At 34.2% G+C, this 13,028-nt stretch overlaps 1 protein-coding gene across 1 annotated transcript; it reads left to right on the top strand.

Moving 5' to 3' along the window:
• Positions 1-361: 361 nt before the first annotated feature.
• On the top strand, positions 362-1,908 carry LOC145666669 (importin subunit alpha-4-like). Its single transcript, XM_081734141.1, has one exon. It carries the CDS (start codon positions 454-456, stop codon positions 1,786-1,788), a length of 1,335 nt encoding a protein of 444 aa, XP_081590267.1. The 5' UTR covers positions 362-453; the 3' UTR covers positions 1,789-1,908.
• The last annotated feature ends 11,120 nt before the right edge of the window (positions 1,909-13,028 follow it).

Genomic DNA, 13,028 nt, shown 5'->3' with positions numbered 1-13,028 from the left:
TTCTTTGTAAAATATATAAACTCTGGGATACAAGTTTAGTTATTTTAATTAAAAAAGTCTAAATATAAAATTTCATGTCGACAACCTTACGAGATTCAATGATTTGGACATCGAATTTTTATAATAATTGTAACATTTAATTCCCTCTGTTCCAAGTCGAATTTTAAGAATCTTTGGTAGTGGTACCTCATGTTACAAATCCCATACACTACCCAAATTTCAAGTTTTGGGCTTAAGTAATTTGGCCTAGACATCGATGGGTCAGTCACTCTCTGTCAGAACTGCTATAAAAGCATATAAAATAAACAATAAAAAGTATGTGTCTGGAATGAATATCAAACATTTCTATGGATACTGCATTGTTGGCTAAATCTATCAAAATCAAAGAGTATCAAACTAGTAAAAAATATGACTTTTAAATAATACAGGTTAAATAATATTTTTTTATCAACCATGCAATCATTAGATGAGTCTAAAATTTCGGATTATAGTATTCAAGATATCGCTGATAAAATTCTTACTAATGACACAACGCAGCAACTACAATTCCTAGAAACTGCAAATCAGATATTCACGCATCAAGAAAACGCGTTATATAGACTAAGAATTGTTTCCTTATTCACGAAATTAGGTGTCACAACGAAGTGTGTAGAACTTCTCAGCCAGTCTGATAACCAAGATTTGTTGTTCCAAGCTATAACTCTTTTAGCTCATGTATTGAATCTTCTGCATAACGAATCAAGAGAATGTGTTCTACAGAATGGAGGAATTCCGAAGCTTGTTGATCATCTTGCATCACCATATCATATTGCTGAACAAGCCATGTGGTGCTTAGGATCACTAGCAATGCAATGCCCATATTTTAGAAAAGTAATTCTTGAAGCCGGTGCTATAAACAATATACTTATACTCGCGAATGCAGATATTTCAGTGAAAATGTTAAGAATTGTTGTCTGGGTTATATTCTCCTTATGTTATTACAATCAAAAGGATAATCCTTCCCACCGTGAGACAATAAGACGATGTATACCAACACTAAATCAGCTGTTAGACACAGAAGACATTGAAGTAAAAGCTAGAACATGTTTGGTTGCGTATGAACTTACAGAATATGGTGATAATAGCATGATTGATGAAATGGTAAATGTAGGAATGATTTTGAAGTTGGTAGATCTATTAAACTCAAGAGAAATAGGTATCCTTGATGCTACGTTGTCTACGTTGTGTAATATATCAGGCAGTGATGATCATTACACAGTTATAGTGATCCAATCTGGTGTACTGCCTCATATGGCTAGACTCCTAAATCATTCTCTAGAAGATATTCGAATAACTTCCCTTATGATTGTTAATAATGCTTGCGCAGCAGTACCTACACAAATTGAACATATTATCGATGCTGGACTACTTCCACTCTTGGTTCAAAGTCTTTCAAGATACGATGAGAGGTGGAAAGAAAAGGTAGCAAAAGCAGTATGCAACTATATATGGAATGCGTCAAGAGAACAGATCGTAATGCTACTTCGACACAATTTTCTGAAACCTTTTTGCGACTTACTTCTCGTTGACAACACTATAATTAAAACTTATGTCTTGGAAGGTCTAAGGTCTTTGCTTCGTTCTATAAAAAGCATGGGTGAGAACGAGATGGACCAACTAGTTCTCATGATCGAAAAATGTGGAGGACTCGAAAACCTCAAGATTGCTCTTGGTAATGAGGATCACACTATTCAATATATGTGTGGACGCGTATTAAATAAGTATTTCTTGAATGCTATGAATGAATGAGAAGAAACAATATGAATTTATTCGATATACCAACAAAATGCCGTACAGTCTCTATGATGTTCCTTCAGTCTATAGGAAATTGGTTTAATATATTAATAAAATGTTGATGCTAAGACCATATCTCACTTTACAATGTTGATTGCATCATGAGGTATTTAATGCGTTCAATGCGTTTTTTAAATGTCTAATTGTATCATCCCTGTTTTCTGATCACTCTTCATAGTTTTTTTGGCACAAACTACTCTGTGTACGTGTATTTGGTTCTGCGTCTTTTGACTTATGTATTTCAACATGCTAATTTTACACTGAAAGTTTCTTTCCCTTTCTCACTCAAATTTTCAATATACATAGGCAAAAGATAAGCCTTGACAATAATGCACAAGCAATACATCGGCAAGAACTCGGAAGATTTCGAAACCGTCAGTTCCAATGTTCCTCGTGTTTGGTATAACGCGTCTATGATGTATTTTTTTTGTCACGGTATGTTTCACGTTTTTTTCGCATATAAATGTGACACAAAACATCGCAGCATGCGTTATTTCGAGACCATGATGCTGGCAATCTCATTCCCACAAAAGCATTCCGTGTTTGCCGTCGTCAAGGCTTATCTTCTGCCTACTTCGTATCTACCTTAAAATCAAAGCGTACTGGTATCTGAGGTTCGTGATGAGAGCATGTCTTGGATACCCCTTGCACGCCCATTATAGATTTATGAAATATGCATTTTTGGATTACTATCTATAACTTCCTTTAAGCTGAAATGGAACGTTTCTCCACGATTTCTTGAATTCAAAATAACGTGTGTTGAAATTGAGCTTTGTTTGCGATTTTGAACAGCCCTAGCTTTGAAACGATGCACTTCCCTCTCCCTAGATCCATATTTCGCGTGAAGTTCATGTTTGAAGATGATTCACCAGGTAGTTCTTCAGATTTTTGTCTTCCGGAAGACGACACGATGAAAGAGTGAAACTAAACTTCTTAAAATTAAGATAAAAAAAAATAAAAATAACAAAAATATGATTTATCTTATTATTTCTTGAAATACGCATGGATAGTCTCGAAAATCTCTTGTGCACGCCAACTCATATTGAAACATTGTGATATTTATAAAATTTATTGGCGAGGTCCTCCAGTTACAACTTTAAATAATGTAGCAAAAAAGTATGTAGCAAAAAAGTAGCATAAGTAATGATTAAGAGCACACACATTCAAGGTTTGTATTGAAGCTAACACATTTATATTTAACCTTTTTGTGTAAACTTTCAGAGCAAACTATTTAAATGTGGTTGTGCGACTTTTCGACATATAATTAAACGAACTTTGAGTATACTATAACAAAGTAAATCTACTTGTACCATTGCGTTCCTGGGTGAAAAGAAATCTGTCTTGTTACATTGTAGACTGAGCGAATTTGCTTATATGGACCAGCGGTGGAACTGGAAGATAAAAACTGGGGGGATCAGCCAGAACCAATACCAAGATACGTACATTTTGAATTTACTATAAAGGTTCAAAAATATATATAAATAATATCTTCAATTACTTTTGTTACTCAAAAAACTGGGGGAAACCTAGGCCCCTGAGCTACATCCGTCAAGGATATGGAATACCATGATAAACTGGAATACACGTTTTCTATAAGGGAAAAACAGTGCACCATAAAACACAAGTTGTGATCATTATGATTGGTTATTTCGTATGTATGGTACGCATACATTTGGAAACTATGTCCCAGCGTGGAAAGTAGCATAATTCAGAAGATAAATCCTGAAAGTACAAAGATAATGATGGAATCAAATAACAGATAGAGAGAAAAAGAGATAAACAGAGACAAAGAGCGAGAGAGAGAGAGAGAATGAAAGGCTGGAAAGGAACAAAAACTTTAGATCACAAAGATTCACACAATCGTTAAGAATTTGTCTTTGTCTTTGATAAAATGTTAGCCTAGTTTCTTGGAAAGGAAAAATAACTTCTTCTGTAAAAAAAGAAAAGAGAAAAAAAGCAAAAATATATTTCAAGTTATGAAGCGATATTTCAATTTATCTGTCCTCTTCGTTCTAGAGTATTTCTGTTGTCCGGAAGAAAAAAAAAGTTTTCGTAAAAGTGTTTTCAGTTTCAAAACCGTTGCTCGTATAAACTGCCAGGAAACTATTGTTTCGGGACGATTAAAAACAAGTAGAAGAGCCAAATGGAAGAAAGAGAAATTATATATAAAAGCGTTGAAAGCAATATGAAAGCGAGAACTCATGCATCTTAATTACTGACGATAGAAGTTTTCGTTCATTTCAGTACTTTTTATATATATACACATAGAACTGGAAAGAATGAAAAAGTAAAAACTTTCTATTTTGGAGAGAAATTATATGCAAAACTTCTGCCATTCTTTCTTTGCTTTTGTGTTGTTAAACTCCACTTTTCTTTCTTTTCTTTATAATTGTCAGCATGAGCAACAGAAACATGGAAAAATCTACAAAGTACAATTTAAAATCTATTTTAATATATCGTTGTTGAATGATTTTTATTAAACGTATATTATTAAGTACTTGTATGGATTGCGAAATTCACCAGAGAAGCTCGTTTCCATAGTATCCTTTGCTATGCCAACCCAGACAATAATATTGTTCCCATGCCCCACCCTTCCTGACAACCATTATAAACTAATATCATATTCAGGTTTTCTTCTTGCCTTACTCGGAGGTTTTCTCTTCTTTAGTCGGTCTTTTTAACATGTTGACCGCCACATTAAAAGGGAAGATCTTTTCGCGGGAGAGAATACGTCTTATTACGATTACGAACTCAGATTAAGAGCTTGTTTTAACAATAAAAACATATATAATAGAGACTTTCAGAAATCAACTGCAATTTTCTCCAGGAGAGCATCTATCAGATCGCTTAAATGTAACAGCGTGGTATACATCAAGCAGCTCTCAAGGATAAGATGTATGTGATTAATTGTATATTCAGCTCATGAGGGCACAGGCATAAATTACATAAGTTAACTTGAAGTCATAAAACAGTTAGTGTGTTAAGGTTATGTGAAACTGGAACTGCTTCTACAGGGATTTGGAAACAACACCAATCAATTTTATATAATTCTTAAACAAAAACATGGTAAAATGATAAACCAACATGGGTGTATAAATGCGTCACTTCAAAGGTATATCCCACCAACATTGTCGGAATTGTAAACTAAAGGGTAATAAATGGAGAGTGAAATGTCAAATCAAAATTAGATAAAATAATATAGTAATTATTAAGGGCCTAGGTTCCATTAATTAACCAGTGGACGTGGAACAGGGACGTCAACAAAAATAGAATCGAAGAATAGGAGAAAATTCGTGTCATTATGCACAACGAAAAATTGATAAATCAGGAACTACAAACTGACACAGATTCCATATTCACTTGTTCATTAAAGGAAAATAGACTCAAAATAATAGTATGTCCTTTTATCCTTTCTTTCTTTGAAATCTCATTTTCGAATTATGACTCACGTTATTGCTTCCGACATTTATTTTGCTGGCTGTAACTTGTATCAGGACGTATATTTTTACATGTTTTCGTGTGAGGATTCATTTCTCAAAAATTGTTTGGTGTTGTTTCTGTGTAGATCAAAATATTAAAACTATTCTAATATTTGTGTGATAGTATATTTATTCTGCGGTCACTTTTTCTTTTTAAGTTTAGAATCCTTTCAGTGTCGAGAGAACATGAGGCATAATCTATAGATTGGAATTCGAACCACATGAGCTCCCATCGGAATTTCATTCAAGGTCTCCTTCGCGAAAAGCTATATTTATTACCACGAGAGGGAGCTCTCCTGTTATTGGAATATGCGAATATCCGAAATTTTGTTTTCAATATTCGAAAAATTGTTGGAATTTTGTTCCAACAATTGTTCGAGTATTTCAGTAACGAACATTTAAAGAATAACTAATTTCAATAATGAATTCAAATGTCTCTATTCTGATCCCATCAATCAATCGAATAGTAAATTACTCGAGGTTTAACTGAGCAGACGGTTACAGTATAAAACCGGCTGCTTCTCTGATTTCCAAGGAGGCCTGTTGTTCCCGCTGCAAGCGTGATGGAAGTTACAAGTATGTTGGGTGTTTTACGAGGTACAGTGTCCGAAGTGATGGCATACAAAATTCACGGCTAAAGCAGATCAACAAGAGAAACACTGTCCGAGGAAAATGCTCAGTATTATGTCCAGTCAAGCATTAATGCTGGTTGTGTTGCAAATGACGGGAAAAAAACTCGGGCACTACCTCTCAAAGCCAATTTCGACACTACTTATGTGACATGGACATGCAGGGCCGGGTTGCACGAGCGAAAGTACTGATAGGTGATATGAATCCTAACGTACTAGCGTGACAATAATGGTGGCGCAAACATCCAAAATGAGCGCTGATGACTGGAAATCTGTGTAATGTAATCATATAGTGTGTTACTATGCGCTCGGTACGCGCTACAGATATTCTGGATGTTGCAAGCATGCTTTTTTTAAATCAATATTTGGACATGGAATTAATTCTTTGAATCCTAATAAATTTAATTCATGTGTCTGTTATTCATTTGTTCTTTTCTTCTGATTTTATACTGACTATCTAACAATAACACTGATCAATAAGGTTTTCTCACAAGAAATCTGATTAGCGTTCTAAGCTATTTCCGGGGCTACAATCGAAAATGAAATCAGATTTTGTCTATCTGGCTCAGTTTTTCTTGTGGCATGCTACCCGCCTCGTTATTGATAATCGGTAAAAACGTTGCATATGGTTTATTCTGCCATGGGTGAATTTAAGTAACTTGCAGGTTTATCGATTGAAATAAAATTGAGAGAAAGTGAAGTAAAATCGACAAAAGTGAAAGGAGTTTCATTGCATGCTCCTGAGGTCATGGAACAGACTTCAGGAAATGAGTGACTGTAGGCAACATTGCCGATGAGTCATATTCAATCACATGGAATTGCGTTGTGGTTGTTGCCACCTATGTCGCAGCACTGTGAGTTCTGATAGCGTGAAAAGTGGTTGCATGTTGTTTAGGTTCTTGAATTTTGAGTGTTGCGGCCATTCAGAAGAAGAAAATGTTTCGTACCTGTGTCAATAGTGCAAATTCGTTTCGTTATATCCGTGGAGAGGTGACATCTCAGGTCGCAAAAACGACAATTGACCCCGTTCGTAAAGAAGTGCTACGAACATTATTTCGGGTGTAAGGTTGGCAAACAAGACAAGAAATGCCCCCCCCACATGTTGCTAGACATGTGTTAGACTGCTGACAGGTTTCCGACATATGCCGTTCGCTGTTAGCATGATTTGGCGGGAACCAACGGACCACACAACAGACTGTCATTTTTGTCTAACAAAAAAATAGTTGGAATCATGTCGAAAACAAAGAAGAGTGTGCAATACCCGAATTTACCATCTCCTAAGAGACCTGTATGCCACAGTGAGGAATTACCGGTACCAGTGCCTAAAGAAAGGTTAAACTGCTTCTCACTCTTATCCAATATGACAAATACAAATTGAATATCTGTTAATATCTAAAAGTAATTGCTATTCTGCTTGGCATGCAGATGGGACATACAAAGTACTGCTGCTTTCTTTGCGAGTGGAACAGCTGCATGAGCACCCGAAGGAGAAGGCAGGGTAGGGCTCGAGGTCACCTTTGGCTCACAAAAATGTATACGTAATATAGCAAACCAAGTAAATGAAATACCAGAAATACTAGACTTATTATAGTAACCATGAAGATGGCCCCTCCCAAGAAAATTTTCTTCGGGAGCCCCTGGACAGCAGAGACAGAAAAAATCACTATTGTGGAAAAAATGGCCTGCTCGCAATGTACTACTGCCTGGATATAAAAAGTATGGCGAGCACTCCTCTTGTTGACCCTTAAAATGTGTATTTACCTCCACTGCACAATAAATTGGGATTTATCAAAAACTTTGTGAAAGGTGTGGACCAAACATCATGTGCATTCATGTGCTTGGGACAGAAGTTGTCAAAGTTCAGTGATGCTTAAATACAGAAAGGAATATTTGTACGACCGCAAATTAGAGAATTAATGAATAATGAGAAATTTTTTGAATTGTTCAGTGATGTTGAGAAAAATGGCATGGCTGTTATTTGTAAGTGTAAGCAAGAACTTTTTAGGCAATCATGAGGCAGAAAATTATGGCGATATTGACACGAACTCGTGAAACCATAACCGTATGGGATGTAATATGTCATTTAAACTAGATTTCCTAAATGATCATTTGGACTTCATCTCGGATAACCTTGGTGCTGTTAGTGACGAACATGGTAAACACTTTCACTAGGATATTTCACAAATGGAAAAGCGTTATCAATTGAAGTGAAGTGCAGCAATGTTATCTGACTATTGCTGGACCTTACGACGGGACTTTTCTGAGGCAAAGTTTCGCAGGTAATCGGGTAGAAAACATTTTTAGGTAAGTTTCTTAATTGTTACTTACTTCTATGTCGCTCATCGTTTTGATTTTTGTGTGTACTAATACCGATTTTTAGAAACTGGTCTTGTCTTTATGGCAAATACCTATAACACGTAAGCTGTCATAAACATGCACAAAATCCACTTTCACATAAAAACTGAGGCCGATGGAGAAATTCTGCAATTTGATCTGGATTCAAGACCCAATTATCTTCCAGTAACAGTTGTTCCGTTTTTGTGACAGAAACTTTATTTGTATATACTAATGCTTTTTCTCATTAAAGCACGTATTTAAAGGAAAGTATACACATTTATTAATACAAGTATCTTTCTTTTTTTTATTAATGTGAATTTTAATAACGTGTCTAGTTAATTTCGAATTCCCTTCTTCGAACTAATTGCAAAAATAAAAACAAGTTTTGTAATATTGGAATTATTAAAGAAAATGCAACTTTAGATTGATCATGTATTGAGCAAAACTATGTGATTAATAATAAATGCATGCAGTATAAGACAAATAAGATTCCTAAGTTTTTGACTGCAACTGCAGGGCCCTGTCCTTGTTTATTTTGTGATAATACATTTTTTGATTAACAATTTCCCTTTGACAAAGACTGTAAGTCGCTTTCCTCATAGAAAATACATGTAGTTTTTACCTTCAGGAACAAATCTTAAAGGAGAAAAGATATAACCAAATTTGTATAGTTGAACTGTAACGATAAACAAAGTACACAGCAAAGGTCGTAAATATATTTTAAGTGAACTTCGTTGGTTAGTTGACTTGAGGTTTAGATTCCGGTTGAGAGCCGAAGCTGCATGAGACCTGGATCCAGAGCGTAATGTGAAAACCACAAGAACTCCCACCGGGAGCTGCACCCAAGCCTCGTGCGCCGAACATTAACGAAGGAGAAACTTCATACACAAACAATATAGTATAAAGATAATAAATATATACATTTTGTTTTCATACTGAAAACAATTTGATCATCGAAATGTTCTGGAAAGACACTTTTCAACAACAATACTACTGAAGAAAGTACATAACGGTTTCAAATTTGCAGTATTCCAGCACGATTTTTTAGACGAGCAGGACTTATTCAGGAAGGGTGATTTTTTTACACTAAAAGCAAACCAATCTTATTTCATAATTTCTATATTTGTATTATGTTAAATAATTGATTATGTCCTGGGAGTATGTGAAAAACCCAAAGACTCTAGATGAGCCGATAAAGTCTTCATAAAGAAACAAAAATTGTTCATGGAAGTCCATTTATTTGATTTTGCATTGACGTGGATATAAAGAATGTGGAAAAATTAGATCAAAATCAGGCACTGTAAGCAATCCATGCGTATACTAATAAATTTGCAACAGTCCACATCAGGTTAGTTAAATAAAAGTAAAGAGTGGATGCAGTGGCGGCTCTAGAGGGAAGTCACGGCGGTAAAAAAATAAATTTTATCATTGCAAGTCTTGTAAGTAAAAGTTTACAAATGCATACAACACTTATTATCTGACGAGTCTGTATTTCTCTCTGACAAATATAAATAACAATGAAATTATGGTATCAATAACTGCAATTTCATCAAAGAAATTCTCTATATTAGCATACTTCCCTTTTACCTTACTCTCATATATCAGTGCACTCATATACCAAATATTAAAACTAAATAGTCACCCCTTAAACATGTTTTATCAAAAATGGAAATAACATTCTTCAAACTAACTTGGATACAAATCTTTTTTTTTTTAAGACAGAAAATAATCAAGCTTCTTTTTACCTAAATTTACTTCTCTTAACTTTAACGATTCAGTCTTGAGTTTTCCCAATATGGTTTCTCTCAAGAACCACTGCTGAGTGGATGATTAATCATTATTACATTAATTATTGCAATTTTGGAAAGTTCATTTAGTGCTATTGTCTTCACCCGTTTCGATTTAGTCCCACTTTGTGTTGTGAAAGTCTGATAAAAAATTTGACGGAAATTTTGGATTAAAATACAGTTTTTTACGGTTTTTTCCCCAAGCTTGGACAAAACGAAAACTTCGCGAAAAATTGCAATTTTCGAATATTTTTCTATATTATGTTTCTAAAACGAAAGCTATTTTATGCTTACTAGTTACTATCACTGGGTTCTTATGTTTCTTGTTTTAGAATAGGAAAATTTCGAGAAATCGTTTAAAAACTTTTAATGCTTCTAGTGTAACTGACGTTCTGGTTTACATGCGTGTGTTGTATATTTTTTCCTCTCTCACACCAATTGGCGTTTATGATTTTTTATTTCTTAGAATCAAATACAATACAAAGCAATATGAAGTTCAATTCTATATTTAGAAACAGTTTATAACCAGAAATTATGCAAAAGTGTGCATGTCTGAATTGCTATTGCATAAACCTTAATATCCAGCTATTTTGTTAATTAATTATTTATATTCTTCCTATTTGAGTGACCAAAATAAACGTTTGTTTTGTTGAAGTCCAGTTTCAAACGTGCTTTTATTCATTTGCAGTAAATCCCGAAAAACTGAAAAAAACTGTAGGATTGATATGTTTTGTAGAACTACATATATTTGAGGATGTTCAAGTGATTCACATGAATACACTCAAGTATTTCCGTTGTACGAAACATATCGATACTTCAGTCTTTTCTGTGCTGTCCAGGATTTGCTCCAAATGGACAAAAACCGATTTGAAATTGAAAGAACTTTTTAAAGTACTATACACTTATACAGTGGTTGTTTTCGTTCTATAGTGATGAATTCTAGAAGTGATTATAGCGTCAAACCGTCCTCCTTGAAAGTTACAACAATCGGCAATGCTTCGTATTATTTTGTCAATAGAAACATCGAGAAGGAACCACAACTCCACGCTGTCTGGGGAAGGGGGTGAACCTTTAGTTACGTCATGACAGATAATATAGGATGTAGAGCTCTCCTGACACTTCTCTCTTCCTTCCAGTTTAATCATTTTTCAAAAAGTAATTTGTGTACCATGAAATAATTGCATACAGTAACGAAACAAGGTAGCGACAAGCCTTTTATGTTTTTCGTGTATAAACGTATAAATTTTGACTTCAAATATTCGAATCCTCTTCTTCCTGCGTATAAATGTAGGTAAGAAGCAAATGCAGCAGCTTATTTATTCATCTATCTACTACTTCTACATGTAGATAATTTTAATTTATTATGCACTTCTTTTCTAGAATTGGATTTTGTTTATGATTTTGTCGGTGACTGTACATTGTATATGGCGCCCTGAAGTGCAAAAGGAAACACGTCTGGATGTAATGATACAATTTGTTGTAATGACCTAATGAACATATCTAGTTTTAAAACCAATAGTATACAGAACAGTAGTAGTTGAATAGTATACAGAACGAAAACGAGAATGCCACGTTCAATGTGTGATTGTAATACACGTAAGACCCGACGTATGAACAAGTACATGGTCGTTTTATGCTTGTGCATCTCTTTTATCCCATGCTAAAGGATAATCAGAGTACGAAACAAAAAAGTAAAAGATATGGACGACCGCACTAAACTTTCTCGCTCCCATTCCTTAAACTAAATCATGTTGTTCAACAGTTACGTATTAATGAAACATTTTCTTCTGAAATACAAACAAAAAAAAGAAAAATTATAACACACTTTTCGGAAAACTTCATCCAAAGATGAACTCATTCCCAAAAGTAAATTGCCCCTTGTGTATCCATAAAAAAAAACCACTTATGTCATGTATACTTGTTTATAACATATCAACAAAATCACCTGAGTCGTATAAACAAAATGGAAGAAAGGCAGAAAAAATCACTCCCCAGAATAAACTACCTCTTGTGAATTTTACTTTTCGTAAGTATTTTACGCAACATTCCAGTATTATTAATGAAATAATTAAGCTTTGTAGATTTTTTTTAGAACAAATGGACTATGTCATATTGTCAGAGTGTTAGTAAAACATTTATTTCTGAAATATGACAAAAATCTCTGAATCGCTTTTGAGAACCCCCCTCCCAAAAAAACAGCCCAAGAATAAACTGCCCCTCGTACACTTTTAATACAAATAACTTATGCTATTATATTGTCAGCTTATTAATGAAATACTTATTTATGAGATATGATAAAAATCTCTTTAGTTACTGTAGAGAAAAGCGCCCGAAAAGAAACTCACCCCAAGGAAAACTATCCTTCGTAAATTTTTCCAAGAAAAAGGACTTATATCACAGCATAGGGTTCTTAATGAATTATTTCTCTATTATGTTTAAACAAAATCGTTAGAACGCCTTTTTTTTAAAAAAAATCGAAAGTTTTCATTTTTATCCTTTAGTAAACCATCCTTACTTTTAGGGATAGGAAAAAAAATCGAAAAACTCCCGAGTGTAATCACATGAAAACTACCTTTTATTATTTGATTAAGGTACGTTGATCGATGTGGCCGCTAGCCGAATGTATTTAAGGAATAACAAACGAACAGACGAAGAGATTCTGAGAAAACGCTTTTTCAATATCTATGGGCCACGAAATATGTGAAGCTGTTGAAATCTTGAATTCGATATTTTTTCACGATTCCCATATTTTCTTCTTTGCTCTTGTCGCTTGAAATTTGAACAGCACCAAAAATCACATTAAATATTGTGCTCCGTAATCAGAATTTCAAACTCCATGTCAAAATAAATAAATAAATAAAATTTATGGTTGATATACCAAAATAAATGTCATTACAGTTTCTTTTCTGTTTAAATACTTCTTTTTGTATTTACAAGTGAGAAGACTCGTGAGTTTGTAACTA

This window comes from Thermobia domestica, chromosome 12 (assembly GCF_964235325.1).
Source record: "Thermobia domestica chromosome 12, izTheDome1.hap1.1, whole genome shotgun sequence".
In the NCBI taxonomy this organism is placed as follows: Eukaryota; Metazoa; Arthropoda; class Insecta; order Zygentoma; family Lepismatidae; genus Thermobia; species Thermobia domestica.
Note: the sequence above shows the minus strand (reverse complement) of the source record. Positions and strands in the feature narration are given on the sequence as shown.